Raw genomic sequence first — 15,461 nt, forward strand, 5'->3', positions numbered from 1 at the left:
AGTGACATTTAGATCACTGTTCTACCTTTAGAGGCAAACAGAAATCTCCTACTGCTGTTACCAGAGAAAAATTTGAGACAAGTTATTTTCCATAATACTAAATACTCATGCTATCTAAGCCCTTTCAAAGCAAGATGAAAAGCACTATAGTCCACATGTAAAAGAAGGAATCAGGAAGCACCGTAGCAATGAGTGATCATGGCTACAAGAAAGTAAAAGCACAGGAAGAGCTCCTGCTTTAGCTCAGACACTTACTCAGCTCCTTGTTTTCCTAAGGCCTTCTCTACCCTACTCCAAAACCATCCTGCCCATGGACAGTTTCAGACAGGGGCTGAGGCTCCAGGTCTCACACAAAGTCTGTGCCACTAAGGTGCATCACAGCTGTTGGACACTAGAAGAGACAAGCCCCCAGTCCCTGTTAGCAGAGAGCTGCTCCCAGCTCAGCTGCTCATTTTCTGCCTGGTCCCCTGAGCAAGCTCAGTAACACCAAACTGGCCACTGCACCACACTTCTCTTTGATCAAATGGTAATTAGGGATCAAGGAAAGATGCCAGCTACTGCAGAGCTGTCAGGAATGGTTTAGCAGATGCAGGGGCTGGGGTGGGCACTACTGATGGAAGGCTGGGAGGGAGGGATGGAGTCCTGATGACAGAAGAAAGAGCAGACACAAGATAACTCCTCAAGATGCCAGGCTGTTGCACTTGGAACAGTTTTTTCCTTAGAGAACTGCCAAGAGAGCAGATTGCATTTTCATATAAAAGGCACGTGTCCACCTGTCCCTAGTATGACCAATACAGTGCAAGGCATTATAGAAGATAATCTTCCAGTCTGAGCACCTCAACAGAAATTCTAATTATTTATAACAACAGGAAAAGTTCTCACTTAAGATTATAATATGCATGCTTATGCTGAGAGATTACAACAAAATTAAGTGTATGCAGAGTGGTTCAATTTCTGTATTTTTAAATTCATGAGAGGCACGTAAATATCGTTAACTAAGTATCAAACCAGTTTAATTTGCTTTCCTTCTTGACAGGTAACCCTTTTTTCCTATGGGAATGAATTTTACATGTTTAACATGCAAATGTTGTACCTCAGTGCTGATTCTTCAGCTTTTTCTGTAGCTTGAAATCAGAACTGTAGTTGGTATCACTTTGCCATTGCTTGAGAGATATTTGCATTAGCATTTTCAGTAGAGATTTCTTTTGGAGGAGGCAGGTGGAATTACTTTCTCTCTGTTTATGCAACAGACTCTTCAATGGGAGCATTACAACAGATCACACCATGTGCTTCTCACAAGGGCCGTGCTTGGGGGAAATCAGAGCTAGCTCCCTACTGACGAGACATTGCAGTCTCCTGGAACAGCAAGGAGTATAATTTTTACTACTAATATGAAGTTATGCATTCTAAATTACAAACTGCTTTGTTTGCCAGGATTTTAGACACCTTAGACATTACACTGTATCAAAAAAAGAGCAAATTTTCTACAACTAGATGCTATGAAAAGAATACACAGCTAGTTACTCCCATAGCTTTCAAAATCACAGTTTTCCATACTTTGCAGACCTTGAGGCACGAGAACACTCATTCATTCACAGGCCTTCTAAATATGTAAAACAAGTCACTATCCTGAAAACTCCTGGCTCAGGAGAAGAGTCAGGACTGTGATTTTCAGAAAACGTAGTTTCCAGTATAGTGGAGTAAAAAGTTAACCTCATCAGGATGTTTAGTTGTTTTTTTCTTTTTAACAACACCAGTCACTACACATCAGTTAGGAGCTGTGGACAACTCAAAGCTAACTTCCTCCTCTTTTTCTCAGTGTGAGACTGCACTACCAAAGTCTGCAAGTGTTTCAGCAAAAGGGTTGCCTGTAAGAAGTGAGCTGACTTCACCCACCAGCTCCGATACATGTGACAAAACAGCGTCTTGTGACCACCCTTTAACCACTCTGCCTTACAGCCCACCTCCTACAAAAATGTTAGGGATAGAAAATAAGCTCCAAGTCAGCCATCAATGAAAGCCAACCATGAGAGAAGTGCTTCACTCTTTCCGAGCATCTGAGGGATGTGGTAAGCAAACACAATCAGTCCAATTCAGCAGCAGCATAATATAGCCATTGTTTACCAAAGAGATGTTAAAAGCAAAACATGTTTTGATAACACGAAGGAACACATGAAACGGTTTTAAACCAACAAAAAGCTCTTTTACAACATCCTTTATGTATTGCTAGGTGTGTTTTCTTGGAAACAGAGCTCTGGGCAAGTTATGTGTGAAAAGAAGAAATAATCTAATATGAAAGTATTCATTCAGATTTTTCTACTTCAAAACACTTAAAAAAGCCCTCTGAATGAGACCTCCTTTAAGTTTTTTGCAGTTCCTTCAGCTACACATGTACACTGAATTTTACACTGTGCTGACATTCCTTCAATTTACACACATTTGGCTGTTTTCAGCTTTCCAATTAGCTTAATAGCTAATTTACTTGATGGATCACAACATCACAGCAATAGTGGTCTAAACAAGCCAGTGTTCAACATCTTCAGAGAGACAGAACCATGCTGGCAGTTCCCGTGGGAGGCAAACAATAGACAAGCTCATGAGTCTCCTTTCATCTTATCCACACCAGTCCTCCTCGGTGTTCACAGCCAGCGTATAGGTATTATAATTTAGGGTTATGGAAGAGGCATAACCCAGTAAATACATACTAGGAGTGAATTACAGAGAAGCCTGCGTCCGTCAGGCACCAAAAGACATTGAGCAATAGGTGAGCACCCCATCAGAGGAGGGTGGGGCAAGCAGCACGGAGAAGCAAAACTGAAAGGAAAAAGGGTGAGGTGACGAAAGAAGCAGCCCCAACTTTACTCTCTCCTGCTTTATGACACCACACTAAGCCTGGCTTCCCACTTGATCTACTAACCGAATTCATGTTCAACCTTTAATAAATGACCAAGGACTAAAAGGAAAAACAACCCAACCAGGAAGAAGTAATAATTGGGGAAATAAAGGCTTTCCCTCTTCCTGTTTCCTTGTTAGCATCACATCATAACAGTTATTGGGTTTTTTTTCAAGAATAAACTTTGAAAAAACATTGGTGTCAGTGGGGTTTCAATTTCTCTTTTACCCAGTATTTGCTCGAAATTTTCTATTGTGTCTCCTCTTTTCTAAAGCTTCCCTTCCTCCATTTCTCCTTCCTTCAGGAGGCATTCATCAGCCTCTTACCTAAGCCCTGCTTCTGCACCCGCCCCGTGTGAAAACCGGCAAAGGCCAGCCTTGCCTCATTCATTAGCTGTGTGCTGGAGGCACATCCTTGCTCTTCTCGTAGGTTCCCAAAACAAATAGAACACAGGGAGCACCAGCAGAAGGAAAACATACCTGCCAAGACAAACAGAAAATCCTGTATTTTGCTATAAATCCTCTCAATCCTGGTTTGAACTCAACCGCAGAGTAAAAACACACAAAGGGAAAAAAATCCACAATGCCTGAAAGACCCAAACACAAAATCCCTTTCCTCTCCCTTGGTGAGATGAATTTTTCTCAAGAGTGTAAACAGAATTCAACAGATTAAAAATAAACAAACAATGAAAACCTCCAGTCACAATAGAAAAAAACTCACAAGGCAAAATCCTTGGTCATCAAGCATGATTTAGACACATAACTACTGAAAATTCAGTGACAGCAACAGAAGTCAGGAAATATTTTGCTTAGTAAATGATGCTTTTCCTTAAAAGCCTGTATGTGCAGTCATTAATAGAGCTGATTCGTGAGTAAAAAGTGCCAGTCTTGTAGAAACCAGACAGATATGCAAAAGCTCTCACATCAACAGGAGTCAATACTCTCAATAATTTTGACAGAAACTCAGGAGAACTCAGAAGAGCTCTTTGCAGCTTCTCTACGTCCACGATAGAGAGATCATTCACCAGCACCCAGTCCTGACCCACGCTGTGATGAAGACACAAAGCTGGGACTCAGAGCTTGAGGCTCTGCTCCCAATTCAAGCAGAGACCACCTGTGCAACCCTAGGCAAGTCTCTTAATCCCTGAGGTTTTGTTCTTTGTTTGAGAATAGCCCTAATCTGTCTTTTGTCATACTAATTAGACTGTAGTGGGTACAGAAAACTTGTAAAATGTGAGTCTATAACCTCATACAGCCCCTTTCAGGACCACTGTTACAGCTACCAGACCTCCAGTAGATTGACTCAAATTGGTTTCCAAATGTTTACAGTTTTAAGCATGATTTCCCAAAAACCCTATTTATTCACAGAGACAACTGAACAATAGTAATTTGGCAAGTTTGGATACACTGACATATTTGCAACTATCATGTCAACATTTCATGTAGTACCTCAACAAGCATTATTTTACAGTTGTGTCTCAACTATTTAAAGTTCAAATTACATTTTTGCCAGTGGTTCATGTTCCAGTCCAGATCTCCAAATACAAAAGGCTGTGAAATAACATCACCATACAGAACAGTTATCCAAAATACTAAGTCACCACAGAAAAAACCTGAACTGATTATTGCTAATGGACGGCTGCCTATACCTGTTTACCCAGATATAAAGCACATGCAAACATTCTTTTTCTAGCTGGGAATATCAAAGCAGGTAGTTTACACAAATAACAAGTAGTACCAGGACCCACAGATACTAGACAGACCTACATGTAGCTTAAATTAGTTCTTAGTACTTTTGAGGTTCTTCTTCAGTTCAGCTTCCTTACTTAAACATGCCAAATGCTCAATAACCCATTCCTCAGTTTTCCTATGCCGCTTCCAAGTTTGAGCAAGTCTGCTGAACACTGCACATCACAGTTCCCCTCCATTTACCCTGCCCAGAGAAAGCCAACATCCTCCCGAACTGAACTTTCCTCCTGAAGACAGTAAAGGGTAAATATCACCCTGACCGACAGCGGCCACAAGTCAGATTTACATAAAGACGAATCCTCGCCCAGAAAGGCTGGATACGGCCTGACAAAACCCCCTAAGCCCTAAATCCTTTCCCCAGCCCGCTTAAGTTGGATGTTTCCAGCCTCATAAAGCTTCAACAGCACCGGGCTTTTGAATGAAAAGGAGGGAGGGGAACCCCCTACACACCCTTAAGGAATTATTTGATACATCGGATGGATGAACAACAGTAAAACAGAGGGGAAACTCCTCAGGAGGAGACACGAGGGGCTGAGCCCTCCAGCAGTCCCTGTCCCCGGACGAAGCACCCCGGGCCTCCCTCCTCTCCTCCGAGCCCGTTCCCCGCGCCTCCACAGGCGGCTCCGGGCCGGGACCCCGCCGCCATGAGGCACCTGAAGGCGGGAGGACAACAGGTAAACCCGGCCGGAGGGAGCGAGGGAGCGCCCGAGGCAGGGGCTCCTTCCGCCGCCTCAGCGACAGCCTGAGGCGGGCGCAGAGAGCAGCGAGCCCGCCGGGGCTCGGGGGAGGAGGCGGCCGGCGGAGGGTCCTGCCCGCCCGGCCGGCAGGTCCTGGCGCCCGCGACCCTCCCGGTCCACTCACACACACACAGCTCCACCACGTAGGCGTAGTAGGACCAGGCCACGACCAGGGCGATGAAGGCCACGGGCACCCAGGCCAGCACCTTCTGGCAGCACTTGAGGACGTGGGACGGCGCCATCTTCCCTGCCGGGCACCGCGGCGGCGGCGGCGCTGCGACGGGCGGGCGGCGGCTGCAGCTCCGGCCGCCGCTGCGGAGCCGGCCCCGGGCGGGCCCTGGGCGGGCCGCAGTGGGCGGGACGGGGGCGGCCCCAGCGCCCGCACCGCCTCCTTCTCCTTCTGGGGGCGCCGGAGCGCCTCACCGGATCACAGGATGGTTAGGGACGGAAGGGACCTCCGGAGATCGCCCGGACCAACCGCGCTCGCCAAAGCACGGCCACCTAGGGCAGGTGACACAGCAACGCGTCCAGGTGGGTTTGGAATCTCTCCAGAGAGGGAGACTCTGTGATCTACCTGGGCAGCCTGTCCCAGTGCTCTGCCCACCCTCCAAGGGAAGTTCATCCTCATGTTGAGGTGAAACTTCTTGTGTTTTAGTTTATGGCCATTGCTCCTCGTCCTCCTCATTGGGCACCACCGAAAAGAGCCTGGCACCATCCCCTTGGCACCTGCCTTGGAGATATTTATATGCACTGACGAGATTTCCACTCAGTCTTCTCCAGACTAAGCAGGCCCAGCTCCCGGAGTCTCTCCTCGTAAGAAAGATGCCCCAGATCCTTAATCATCCTTGCGGTCCTCCACTGGACCCTCTCCAGTAGCAACTTGTCTTTCTTGTACTGAGGAGCCCAGAATGGGACACAGCACCCCCCAGATGTGGCCTGAGCGGTGGGGGAGGATCCCCTCCCTCCCTGAATGCTGGCCACATTCTTCCCGGTGCATCCTTCCCCCCGCACCTCGGGAGCCCGCTGCCCTCCGCCGCCCTCCCTTCGCACCGGCCGGGCCGTCTCGGGGCGAGATCCCGCTCCAGCCATAAAACCTGGTCCTAAACCCCCAGGCTTTGCTCTTGTCCGCGGTCCTGGCCGGGCCGCTCGGTGTCGGGCAGGACGGCGGCGGGACAGCTCCGGGCACTCTCCCTCGGGCGCTGCCGGGCTGCTGCCTGCCCCTGCTCGCCGAGCACTCACACCGCTCAGACAGCCTGGGCGCCGCAAAGGGACCTTATAAATGATTTAAATGAGCCACTGCTCTGTGTTTTATCGCCTGTTCGCTGAACGGCGGCCAGCGCCTGACAGCTGCGGCCACACGGCCACCTCGGGCGGGCACCGCCGCCGGCGCTGCCTTGCGGGGCTCAGCCTCCGGAGCGCCTGAAATCTTTAGCCTTGCTCTGGCATTGCTGTGACTGGGATGCCGCCGTCGGAAGGGCCCAAGCCATGCCAAAAATCCCCATCTTCCTGCCGAGCCAGAGGGTGCCCGCGCCAGCAGCGCGCCCCCAGTCCCAGGCCGCTCCCGCGGAGCTCCGGCGACACCTGGCGGCGGCGGGAGGGGCCGCCCGAGCCCGGGAAACGGGACAGACAGCATCCCATCCATAGGGAACAGACAGCATCCATCGGGGACAGACAGCATCCATCTGGAACAGACAGCACCCATAGGGAACAGACAGCATCCCATCCATAGAGAAGAGGTAGCATCTGTCAGGGACAGACAGCATCCACAGGGTGAGGCTGGAACACTCAGACGAGTGCTCTGAAAGAAGGTTTGGACACAACAGGACTGAGGGCTGGTGCCCCATAGTCCCTGTGAGCCCCTGGAGCTGGTGCGGTGGGCAGTAGCAGTGAGATTGGCAGGACAGGGGCAGTTGCTATGGCCTTGCCTGTTCACAGAATCCCAGAATCATCGAGGTTGGAAGAGACCTTCAACAACTGTCAACCCAGCACCACCATAATTACATAAGCCCCATCCCTGGAAGAGTTCAAGGCCAGACTGGATGGGGCCATGAGTAATCTGATCTAGTGGAAGGTGTCCCTGCCCATGGCAAAATGGCTGAAACGAAATGACCTTTGAGGTTCCTTCCAACCCAAAGCACTCTGTGATCCTCTAAACAGCTAACAGGGGGAGGAAACCTTGGCCAAATGCCCAAGACACAGCCTCTGCATGTGTGGGAATGTGTGTGTGTGTTCATCTGGGTATCAGAGCAATGAAGCAGCAATCTGTGGCCTTGATGTGCAGAGTAACTACGGAGCAGGGAGATGTGTCCTGGGATCATGGAAAGATGAAGATCAGTCTGGGATCACCTCTGGGTATGGGCATGCTTGTGCACGCTGTGTATGGGAGCAGGATCAGGACAGTAGGGAAGGGGATTGCAAGACTGTAGGCAGTAATGCAAGGGCTGAAAAAGAAAGGGACTACAGGAGAGGGAGAGAGCTGGTGTAAGAACTTGGTGTGGCCCATTCCTAATGGAGAGCTGTAAGGCAAGGGAGGAGTGACTGGTTACATGGACAGCATCTTGGTTATGGGGTCCAGTCACTCTGACAAGAAATACTGACAAGGATCAGGCAGTCTGGATTTAATGTGAACTAGGACAGTCTTGGTCTGATGTGCTGGTTAGCACAACAGGGATATAGTTAAAAGTATTCCAGTTCCTCTAAACTTCATTAATTGAGGCACTTGGGGACATGCTTAAGTGGTGAAGGTGGCAGATGAATTTAGAGATCTTTTCCAACCTTAATGATTCCATGATTCTGTTTCTTAAGAGTGTCAAAACATGCCACAACCACTGACATGTGCTTTACCTCAAGATCTCATGTGACTGTTAACACATAGCCTCAAGACAACGGAGAGGATTTAAATTCTTGGTGTTGAAATAATATTAAACAATTAAATAATGCTTTTAGAAGTATCTGATTTTACCTTAGTTTGATGCTTCTATGTGCTTTTAATAATTTAATCGCTGTGTTAGTTTCTTAGTAGTGCATTCAGGAAAGAGACACTGTTCTTCCAAACTTTCATGAATCTAAGGAGAAGGGACCTGGACCTAGGAAGCAAAGTTCCAAACAACTTTTAGCAAACATGTGCTGTGTGTATAGCTGGTTGTTACTGTGCATTGACCATCTTCTTGGCTGTGCTTCCACCAGCTTTCCTGGCAAAATCCCATGGCCCTTCACAATAAGCACAATTCCTAACATGAAAACTAAGAAACACAGCCATGAATAAAAAGGCTTAGCCATGTTGGATCCCTTCACATCTTCCCTAGCATAGTGAGCTTAGCAAACTGTTCACTGTGCCAGGGAAGGTGTGAAGCCATCCAACATCATCGCCCCTATCCCAGTCTTCCCTGCTGACGCTGACTCCAGTTTCACCCACAGAGGTATCAGTGGAGCCGTGTGTGTGCTCACAGTCCCTCCTTTCAGCAGGTCCATACTGAGCTGCGGAACAGTTTGGATGGAGTCTGATGCTGGCAAAGCTGGAAGCTGTGACATGGCCAGTATTTCAGTTCTGGGTCAGACAGACAGACACCTGGGGTAGGACAGAAGGCCAGTGGCTGCAGCATAAACCTCGGACAGGACAAACTGTTTTTGACCAGCTACTATCCAGCAACATTTCCGTGCAGCATTTCCATAATGACAGGAACTGAAGAGAGACTGAATTAAACAAGGACAACACCAAGGTTGTGAGGTGGCAGAGAGGGACAATTTATCCTCAGACAGTGCCCCACCCTGAGTTTTGCTGCACAAGAAGCTGCTTGGCACAGCTGGCAGGAACTATCATCTTCCACTTCTGAAAGCCACCTGGGATGTCTCTACAAGGACCTCTTGAGAAGAAATCAGCTCCTTGAACAGAAGCCAAGCAGGATGGAAGGAAGCTTTGTTAAGAGTTGCTGAGCACCTGTGTGGCTTCGAAGGGCTGCAGTGCAGCTTGTGCAAACTTTGGTGCTTCATTTGTGGGGAGGGACAAGAAATGACATTTGGAGCAGACTCTGGGAAGCTGAAGCAACTCAGAATGCCATGTTGTGGGAATAGCTGCTCACTACACTCTCACTGGATCTCATGACTGTCAAATATTGAAAAAAACCCCAGCATCTCCTGTCCATTTTCACATCACACCTCCACTTCTGGCTGCCCACCTGCTTTAGCCACATTAAAAATGTGTAAGAGAAGTTAAACATTTCCCTTTTCAGCCTCAGCACCAATTAGGGTCTCTTGCAGTCTTCCAGATGTTTGTTGGTCCCAGAGCAAGGCACTGCAAACACTCCTGTTACTCAGAATTTCTCTCTTTACTTATTTAGACCTTATAATCCACAACAGTTTAATCTCCATTTTGCTTCTGTATTTTTTCCCTCTCAAAGTAGCTCATCTTAAATTCCAGGAGCATGCAATCCCCAGGTAGAAGCAACCCAACCTTTTAGATGGAGACTGAGGCAAAATCATAATTTGTCTCATTTATTCCTTGTAATATGAGACAAATCAAATTTTTGGAGGCTTTGCATTACTGAGGTACACCTAAAACCAACCGAGATTATGTGAAGTGTTTGCTCTTCACGTTCTAGTACAGATCATGTAATCTTGTACATGCCAGTTACCAGTGATTAGTAGCCCTTGTTTGCATTGGATCAAATTTGTAGATTGGAGGATGCAATTTTGGTCAAACAGCATTTGAAAAACAGAATTTCAAGCCATATTGAAGAAAAGAAGAAAATTTTGAAACATTTCATTGAAAAGTCTTAAAATTACAACAATTGCTTTTCTTTGGGGTGATTTAGAGCTACCAGTTGTTCCATGGGCTAACATTAAAACTCACAAATTTTCCCCTAAAGCAGTGGACCTGCAGCATAGTGTTGTGGCAGAACACCTCTGTAGAACATCCTTTCTCCAGGAAAGTGCTTGTGGCATTCACAAAGTACAGGTTTAGTCCAGCGAGGCTCATCTTCTGTGCTCCTTTTGCAGTCCACGGAGAAAGGCCAGGCCCTCCAAGGCTGTTTCAGAGCAGCAAGCTTGCATCTGAAATCCCATCAGAAAAACTCCCACACATTCCTCTGAATTACCTATGGAATATTCCTCCTCCCAGCTTTTCAAATCTGCATGTCAGAAATCTGGCCAACATAAACCCAGCCGTAAACAGTGCTCTGCAAGGTGTTTTGTCCATTCTCCCACAGCCTGATGCCATCCATGTTACTTCCACCACTCAGCCTGGAAAGGCAGGCCAGCCTTCTGCCAGAGGCAGAAGAGAATCACTGAATCATTTAAAAAAGACTTCCAAGATCATCAAGTCCAGCCATTAACCCAGCACTGCCATGTCTACCACCAAACCACGTTCCCAAGTATTGCATCTACACATCTTTTCAACACTGCCACGGATGGTGACACAACTGCCTCCCTGGGCAGCCTAGTCCAGTGCTTGACAACCCTTCATCTGAAGTACTTTTCCCTAGTATCCAATCTAAACTCACAGGGGGCACACAGGTGAGGAAAAATGTGGCCTTTTACATCTGAGGGCACGAGGTGCTGTGGCCAAGCCCGTGCAGGTGGGAGCAGTGCTGAGCAGGTTCCCTGCGATGCCCGTGTGCAGCAGCAGCAGCAGCCAGGCTGCAGGCAGAGCTCTGAGCTAGGGCACTCCAGTTAATGAACTGGAAACATTATTAACTAAGCCAACACCAGCCTAATGGGAAATCTGGCTCCACATATGTTGTATGATTCTTTTTTATTATTGAATCAACTAGGAATTGTTTAATAAACAAAGCCAACAGGAAACATTGAAATAAATGAGTGAAGAGACACGCACTTTTTTTGCTGATTAATTTTGTGGGTGCTCACGTCTCAGGTTTTCTGTTCTGCAAAGGGCTTTAGGCTTCTTGTTGGGTGACATCTTCAGCTTCTGTAAGAGCAGCTTCTGGGGCCAGCTGGGCACTAGAAGAGTGTGCCTACATCTGCCATATTCATCTTCACACTTCCCTTGTGACCAGCTGCATTACAGGAGCTGTTTGTTGGGGGAACTTGGATCTCACTAATAGTGACCACAACATCATTTGGGCACGTATCTTCTGTTTAGAATGACTGAAGGTTTTTTTCTGCATTGGAGTAGTTTCCTGACTCAGCTGTGACTACTTAACAGGAAAAACTAAAGCTGAAGGTATGAGGCACGCTTGCCCTCTCCTCAGAACTCTGGCATGAGAAAAAACCCGAATTTTTAAATTTTGATGTACACTTGTCAATCCATTTCTATGTTTTAGTCAAAGTATGGCCAATATACCTGAATTCTGTACTTCCTCTAAGCAACAGGTTTTTCCCATTCTTGCCCTTTATTGGGCAATGATCTTTTTTTGTTCTTTGCACTGAACATGTGAAGTGCCATGACACCACAGTCTGTGGCCCGGTTGCTTGTCTGCTATGCAGAACATGAACTCCATTGTTGCCTGTTTTGTTAAAACTTGCCAACTTGGTTTGAATCCAGAGGGACTTTTGCTTTTAGAAAGAGGCTTGTACAAACTGAGACACCAGAATTAATTTCTAGAAATGACCAATGAGTTTCTGTTACTTCTAGTATATTACACTGCATTTTTGCCTTTGGTTCCTTTGGTAATGAAGAATAAATGGTTCTCAGACATCACCTTAAATAAACAAGGAAATGTAAAAAGTATTATTATGAGAATAAAACAACTGAAATTCTGTAAAGGAGTTACATGCTGTAAATGACTGCACTTGCTTTGTGTATCCTTTTGATATATTAATTTTTGAGACTCCTGCAATGTCCAATGTGTTCATTTTTATTCCATGTAAAATCCAGATGCAATGTGGTAGATGAAAAAAAAAATCAATTTTATTTAGCTTTTCTGTATACTTTTGTTCAGAGGAAGAGTTCCTAATGTTAAAACAAGTCACAATTAATATGTTTAGACTGGTAGCTGGCACAAACCTTAACTAAAGTGTTTTGAGTAACACACAGGCTGCAAATACCATACAGTGACTAAAAGGAACTAAACATCAAACACTTAAAATACAATGAATTTCTTAAAAAACAGGGTTTATCTAAATACATAAATATCTATTTCAATCTCATATATTAAAAATGAGAAATTATTTTAAGACTGTTTTATAAAGCATTTTAGTTGACAAATAACAATAAACTTACAAACTTAACACAGAGTCTGATTCTTCAAGCCTGAGGGACAAGTCATCCCTGGCCTTTTAAAGGAGTTCCTTCCTGGCTGCACTTTCAGATAACTTCTGAAAATGATTCATAACTCTATTTAATTTCCAAACAATCTTTTTTTTTCTTTTTTTTTTTTTTACTATAGACGCAAAATTCGTATAAAACCCAAGAATATCTCTTTGCTTTTCCTCTGAACCTGACACCAAAGCTTTTGCTGAAAAATAAATCCTGAAATCCCTGAAAGCAGATACTGCTGATTGCACAAACCCAGATAGAAATGAGCACTGAGAAATTAAACTTCTAGATACACTAAAGCTAAATGAGCTGATTTTTCCAAAAACAAACCAAAGCACTAGTAAGAACGAACTAATTAGTAAACAAAAGAAACCACAAAAGCAATAAAAAACATCATAAAACTATTAACTTCACACTGAATAAAATGTTAGGAAATAATTTCCACTCCAAAGTAAAAATGATTTGGCAAAATATTAAAACAACAAATAAAAGGCAGCCTTGCATTAAAGCCAGAGCTGGCACAAAGCACATTTTGGGTGAACACACATACACTTTTGTGCCACAGAAGCTCTTTTTCAATAGTGTCATTTTTTTTATAATACAGTGAAGTGCAGCTGGCTGTAGTACTGTGGTGCCAGTCCCACTGCCCCACCTTTGCTTCCACCACCAGAAGCAACAAACAATTTCCAGACACATAAAGTAAACCAGCTACTTGCTATCCTGCTGCCCACATAGCACTGCATGAGCTCAGTGTGAGGGGAGGAGGCTGAGGCATTTACTGCATTTGGATTGGATTTCCAGATAGTTGATTTCATTTGGGTTTTTTCCTGGGGGAAAGGGATCCTTGATGGTCACGGGTGCCTCATCTTCCAGACAGTCTCAGGACACTGCCACAGGCATGGTCTTGTTGTGGGTGCATGTCCATGACAGGACTACAAGCATTTTCTCTTTAACACTTTAGATTAACGCTCCCATCTGAGGCCACGAGGGAAGAGTTGCTTTGCTGGCCTCTCACTGTGTTCCCTAGAGGAGATCACTATGCCAAGGGTCGGGCACTAGGACTTGTCCTCAGCACAATTGTGACAGCTACTGACACATCAAACACATTCTCAGTATTCCTTAGGTGGGACCTTTAGGGTTTCCCAATGCATTCTCTCCTGTCCCTGCACCGAGTGAGAGCTGCCCTGATGTCTTACCTATCATGGAAATCTCCTCTCTCCTCATAAAACCCAAAGAAATGACAACCAAGCACCACATGTTGAGCCTGTTTACAACTTTGAGGAAACACAGTTGATACAAAAAATGGATGGGTATTGACTCACTGAGTGGTGAGATTTCTTGGTTATTTTTCTTGAGACATTTCCCTAGTCCATGTTTTGAGTCTGTTAGCTCTGTTACCACCAACATGTTCTGAAAGGTTAAGCTTTCACCCCAGCAAGACAAGTCAGACAACTGAGAGGGGGAAAGAGGAAGAACCTTGACAGCTTTACAGGTCAGTCTATCTCCTATGTATCATGGCCAACCACGAAGAGTGAACTGGACCTGGCTGTTGGCTCCTGGGACTGTAAGAAAGACAAAACCTGTAATGTGCACACCTGTGTACACAGAGATCCACCTTATGTTACTGCTAAAAAATGTTCATCTGTAATTTCTAAGTGTTAGTCTAGATTTGTTCCTCCTTTTAGTGTTTAAGATCTTAGGTCTAACTTTGCATTTCGAGTAATAAATATTTGTATTTGGTTTTTTATTGGACATGTTACCTCAACAATGGCTTATTATAACCTTGAATTCCTGAGATACTTCAGGTTTCCCTGTCACAGCTTTTGGTACGATAAAACAACTACTTGCATTCATCTTCTGCAATACAATTAAAGCAAAATAGCTGTGAGTCAAATTGTAGCTACCACTGTGTTTGATAGAATGAGGATTTTCTTCTTCTCATTTATACTATGTGGAAGAGGTCTGAGACACTCAATGCACACTCTTTGATCAATGTACAGTTTTTAAACCTGCATCAAACCTATCAGTCTTGTATTTCCAGTTTAATATTAACACCATGAAGGCAGACAAACCAGACACCCACACAGGAACTGGTGGAATCAAGCACCAGGAACCAGCGCATGAGCAGCTCCCCATAACGAGGTGTGAATTTTCCTTTTTGATTTAGGATAACTTGGTTTAAAATGTGTTGTGCAAGTGATTTTGCCTTGTGGACCTCTGCCCTTGCTGGATAAGGAGAGCTGCTGTGGTACTGGCTGAGATGATGCCCACTCCTTTAACAGGAGATGATACTGCTGTGATGTTCCTGCCTGGGGTCATTATTCAATCCTGTACGTGCTGTATCCTACAGCGCAAGGTCAGACCCCCTGTGGCAGACACAGGGCAGTAAACAGCACGATTCCTCAGAACAAGAGTGCTTCTGAATGGAGGGATACCAGTTCTGTAAACCAAACCGATTGCACTGGAAAGACTATAAAATCATTGCATTAGAGTCTGGGTTAATTAAACTTTAACTATAGCTAAAAAAAGAGCATTTTCATTTAGTTATTATGTAAACAGGACAGACAAATTCCCATAAAGAAAAACCACTTAAGCAAAAGAAAAATGGACTCCTTTAAAAAGGACTTTTCCCAGTTTGCTTCCACAGTTCTTTGACTTCTTTAATGCTTTCTTTTTTCACACACTTCCAGAAACCTTGAATGCCCTGCTGCTGCGGTACCTGTTAATAAAGTTAAATTGTGTTTAGCATTTACACAAGAAAGACTCCTATTCCCAGACTGAGTAAAGACAATATATAATGCTGTGCTGCTGCTTCTATAGTTCACATGTGTACTAACAAGTTCTTAGTGGCAGCACCCCCCCCAGATGAT

At 45.3% G+C, this 15,461-nt stretch overlaps 2 protein-coding genes across 3 annotated transcripts in view; both read right to left on the reverse strand.

Moving 5' to 3' along the window:
* ZDHHC20 (zinc finger DHHC-type palmitoyltransferase 20) overlaps positions 1 to 5,727 on the reverse strand; it is a 48,554-nt gene extending 42,827 nt beyond the window's left edge. The window contains exon 1 of one of the 2 annotated variants that reach the window (XM_063394664.1): positions 5,503 to 5,727. In XM_063394664.1, coding sequence (XP_063250734.1) covers positions 5,503 to 5,620 — 118 coding nt within the window. In that variant the 5' untranslated portion in view covers positions 5,621 to 5,727. The remainder of the gene's footprint in view (positions 1 to 5,502) is intronic. The other variant, XM_063394666.1, reaches the window with a different exon arrangement.
* A 6,494-nt stretch (positions 5,728 to 12,221) lies between these two features.
* Positions 12,222 to 15,461, reverse strand: part of MICU2 (mitochondrial calcium uptake 2) — a 134,522-nt gene continuing 131,282 nt past the window's right edge. The window contains exon 12 of the mRNA XM_063394663.1: positions 12,222 to 15,310. Within this exon, the coding sequence (XP_063250733.1) occupies positions 15,206 to 15,310 (105 nt within the window). The 3' untranslated portion in view covers positions 12,222 to 15,205. The remainder of the gene's footprint in view (positions 15,311 to 15,461) is intronic.

Source organism: Prinia subflava, chromosome 3 (genome assembly GCF_021018805.1).
Source record: "Prinia subflava isolate CZ2003 ecotype Zambia chromosome 3, Cam_Psub_1.2, whole genome shotgun sequence".
In the NCBI taxonomy this organism is placed as follows: Eukaryota; Metazoa; Chordata; class Aves; order Passeriformes; family Cisticolidae; genus Prinia; species Prinia subflava.